At 44.9% G+C, this 4,878-nt stretch overlaps 1 protein-coding gene across 1 annotated transcript in view; it reads left to right on the top strand.

Moving 5' to 3' along the window:
- The first annotated feature begins 351 nt into the window (after window positions 1-351).
- The window catches only part of DNPH1 (2'-deoxynucleoside 5'-phosphate N-hydrolase 1), a 37,792-nt gene continuing 33,265 nt past the window's right edge, over window positions 352-4,878 (top strand). Inside the window, exon 1 of the mRNA XM_069768219.1 lies at window positions 352-514. Within this exon, the coding sequence (XP_069624320.1) occupies window positions 370-514 (145 nt within the window). The 5' untranslated portion in view covers window positions 352-369. The remainder of the gene's footprint in view (window positions 515-4,878) is intronic.

Raw genomic sequence — 4,878 nt, 5'->3', positions numbered from 1 at the left:
CTCACTGTCTCTCTTCTCTTCATTGTCTCGTCTCCTATCTCTTCTCTTCACTGTCTCTTCTCCTCACTGTCTCCTCGCCTCACTGTCTCTCTTCTCTTCATTGTCTCGTCTCCTATCTCTTCTCTTCACTGTCTCTTCTCCTCACTGTCTCCTCTCCTCACTGTCTCTCTTCTCTTCATTGTCTCGTCTCCTATCTCTTCTCTTCGCCATCGTCTTGTCATCCTTTACCTCAGATGAACAGTTTGTTTTATTTTCCCGCCTTCTTTCAGTCACTCATCTCCTCAGAGAGCGCCCTGGCCCCGCCCTGTCATGTGACTGAGTTGGCGCGCTCAGCAGTCTCCTCCCATCACATCCCATCCTCCTCCCATCATGGCGCCGTTGTCGCTGTATTTCTGCGGGAGCATCCGAGGCGGCAGAGAGGACCGGGCGATCTACGCGGAGATCATCCGCCGCCTGCAGCGCTACGGGACGGTGCTGACAGAACACATCGGCAGCCCGGAGATCTCAGAAACCGGTATATAGCCAGGAGCCAAGAAAATGGCGGCGCCGGGGGCTGGAGACACTTTCCGTTCAGAAACCGCCTGAGGAGTGAAGTCCTGACACCTGTGAATGTGACCAGGGACAGGGGTGTATACATATATATACACTGTGTGACCAGGGACAGGGGGTGTATACATATATATACACTGTGTGACCAGGGACAGGGGGTGTATACATATATATACACTGTGTGACCAGGGACAGGGGTGTATACATATATATACACTGTGTGACCAGGGACAGGGGGTGTATACATATATATATACACTGTGTGACCAGGGACAGGGGTGTATACATATATATACACTGTGTGACCAGAGACAGGGGGTGTATACATATATATACACTGTGTGACCAGGGACAGGGGGTGTATACATATATATACACTGTGTGACCAGAGACAGGGGTGTATACATATATATACACTGTGTGACCAGAGACAGGGGGTGTATACATGTATATACACTGTGTGACCAGGGACAGGGGGTGTATACATGTATATACACTGTGTGACCAGAGACAGGGGGTGTATACATATATATATATATATATATATATATACACTGTATGACCAGGGACAGGGGGTGTATACATGTATATACACTGTGTGACCAGAGACAGGGGGTGTATACATATATATATATATATATATATATATACACTGTATGACCAGGGACAGGGGGTGTATACATATATATACACTGTGTGACCAGGGACAGGGGGTGTATACATATATATACACTGTGTGACCAGGGACAGGGGGTGTATACATATATATACACTGTGTGACCAGGGACAGGGGGTGTATACATATATATACACTGTGTGACCAGGGACAGGGGGTGTATACATATATATACACTGTGTGACCAGGGACAGGGGGTGTATACATATATATACACTGTGTGACCAGGGACAGGGGGTGTATACATATATATACACTGTGTGACCAGGGACAGGGGGTGTATACATATATATACACTGTGTGACCAGGGACAGGGGTGTATACATATATATACACTGTGTGACCAGGGACAGGGGGTGTATACATGTATATACACTGTGTGACCAGGGACAGGGGTGTATACATATATATACACTGTGTGACCAGGGACAGGGGGTGTATACATATATATACACTGTGTGACCAGGGACAGGGGGTGTATATATATATATACACTGTGTGACCAGGGACAGGGGGTGTATACATATATATACACTGTGTGACCAGGGACAGGGGGTGTATACATATATATACACTGTGTGACCAGGGACAGGGGGTGTATACATATATATACACTGTGTGACCAGGGACAGGGGTGTATACATATATATACACTGTGTGACCAGGGACAGGGGGTGTATACATGTATATACACTGTGTGACCAGGGACAGGGGGTGTATACATATAATATACACTGTGTGACCAGGGACAGGGGTGTATACATATATATACACTGTGTTGAATCTTGAATCTTGTGTGACCAGGGACAGGGGGTGTATACATATATATACACTGTGTGACCAGGGACAGGGGTGTATACATATATATACACTGTGTGACCAGGGACAGGGGGTGTATACATGTATATACACTGTGTGACCAGGGACAGGGGGTGTATACATGTATATACACTGTGTGACCAGGGACAGGGGGTGTATACATATAATATACACTGTGTGACCAGGGACAGGGGTGTATACATATATATACACTGTGTGACCAGGGACAGGGGTGTATACATATATATACACTGTGTGACCAGGGACAGGGGGTGTATACATATATATACACTGTGTGACCAGGGACAGGGGTGTATACATATATATACACTGTGTGACCAGGGACAGGGGTGTATACATATATATACACTGTGTGACCAGGGACAGGGGGTGTATACATATATATACACTGTGTGACCAGGGACAGGGGTGTATACATATATATACACTGTGTGACCAGGGACAGGGGTGTATACATATATATACACTGTGTGACCAGGGACAGGGGGTGTATACATATATATACACTGTGTGACCAGGGACAGGGGTGTATACATATATATACACTGTGTGACCAGGGACAGGGGGTGTATACATATATATACACTGTGTGACCAGGGACAGGGGGTGTATACATATATATACACTGTGTGACCAGGGACAGGGGGTGTATACATGTATATACACTGTGTGACCAGGGACAGGGGGTGTATACATGTATATACACTGTGTGACCAGGGACAGGGGGTGTATACATGTATATACACTGTGTGACCAGGGACAGGGGGTGTATACATGTATATACACTGTGTGACCAGGGACAGGGGGTGTATACATATACAGTGGGGCAAAAAAGTATTTAGTCAGTCAGCAATAGTGCAAGTTCCACCACTTAAAAAGATGAGAGGCGTCTGTAATTTACATCATAGGTAGACCTCAACTATGGGAGACAAACTGAGAAAAAAAAAATCCAGAAAATCACATTGTCTGTTTTTTTAACATTTTGTTTGCATATTATGGTGGAAAATAAGTATTTGGTCAGAAACAAACAATCAAGATTTCTGGCTCTCACAGACCTGTAACTTCTTCTTTAAGAGTCTCCTCTTTCCTCCACTCATTACCTGTAGTAATGGCACCTGTTTAAACTTGTTATCAGTATAAAAAGACACCTGTGCACACCCTCAAACAGTCTGACTCCAAACTCCACTATGGTGAAGACCAAAGAGCTGTCAAAGGACACCAGAAACAAAATTGTAGCCCTGCACCAGGCTGGGAAGAGTGAATCTGCAATAGCCAACCAGCTTGGAGTGAAGAAATCAACAGTGGGAGCAATAATTAGAAAATGGAAGACATACAAGACCACTGATAATCTCCCTCGATCTGGGGCTCCACGCAAAATCCCACCCCGTGGGGTCAGAATGATCACAAGAACGGTGAGCAAAAATCCCAGAACCACGCGGGGGGACCTAGTGAATGAACTGCAGAGAGCTGGGACCAATGTAACAAGGCCTACCATAAGTAACACACTACGCTACCATGGACTCAGATCCTGCAGTGCCAGACGTGTCCCACTGCTTAAGCCAGTACATGTCCGGGCCCGTCTGAAGTTTGCTAGAGAGCATTTGGATGATCCAGAGGAGTTTTGGGAGAATGTCCTATGGTCTGATGAAACCAAACTGGAACTGTTTGGTAGAAACACAACTTGTCGTGTTTGGAGGAAAAAGAATACTGAGTTGCATCCATCAAACACCATACCTACTGTAAAGCATGGTGGTGGAAACATCATGCTTTGGGGCTGTTTCTCTGCAAAGGGGCCAGGACGACTGATCCGGGTACATGAAAGAATGAATGGGGCCATGTATCGTGAGATTTTGAGTGCAAACCTCCTTCCATCAGCAAGGCCATTGAAGATGAAACGTGGCTGGGTCTTTCAACATGACAATGATCCAAAGCACACCGCCAGGGCAACGAAGGAGTGGCTTCGTAAGAAGCATTTCAAGGTCCTGGAGTGGCCTAGCCAGTCTCCAGATCTCAACCCTATAGAAAACCTTTGGAGGGAGTTGAAAGTCCGTGTTGCCCAGCGAAAAGCCAAAAACATCACTGCTCTAGAGGAGATCTGCATGGAGGAATGGGCCAACATACCAACAACAGTGTGTGGCAACCTTGTGAAGACTTACAGAAAACGTTTGACCTCTGTCATTGCCAACAAAGGATATATTACAAAGTATTGAGATGAAATTTTGTTTCTGACCAAATACTTATTTTCCACCATAATATGCAAATAAATTGTTAAAAAAACAGACAATGTGATTTTCTGGATTTTTTTTTCTCAGTTTGTCTCCCATAGTTGAGGTCTACCTATGATGTAACATAGTAACATAGTAAGGCCGAAAAAAGCCATTTGTCCATCCAGTTCAGCCTATATTCCATCATAATAAATACCCAGATCTACGTCCTACAGAACCTAATAATTGTATGATACAATATTGTTCTGCTCCAGGAAGACATCCAGGCCTCTCTTGAACCCCTCGACTGAGTTCGCCATCACCACCTCCTCAGGCAAGCAATTCCAGATTCTCACTGCCCTAACAGTAAAGAATCCTCTTCTATGTTGGTGGAAAAACCTTCTCTCCTCCAGACGCAAAGAATGCCCCCTTGTGCCCGTCACCTTCCTTGGTATAAACAGATCCTCAGCGAGATATTTGTATTGTCCCCTTATATACTTATACATGGTTATTAGATCGCCCCTCAGTCGTCTTTTTTCTAGACTAAATAATCCTAATTTCGCTAATCTATCTGGGTATTGTAGTTCTCCCATCCCCTTTATTAATTTT

The sequence above is a fragment of the Ranitomeya imitator genome, chromosome 5 (assembly GCF_032444005.1).
Source record: "Ranitomeya imitator isolate aRanImi1 chromosome 5, aRanImi1.pri, whole genome shotgun sequence".
Taxonomy (NCBI): Eukaryota; Metazoa; Chordata; class Amphibia; order Anura; family Dendrobatidae; genus Ranitomeya; species Ranitomeya imitator.
The sequence above is the reverse complement of the archived record's forward strand: the minus strand, read 5'-3'. Positions and strand labels throughout refer to the sequence as shown.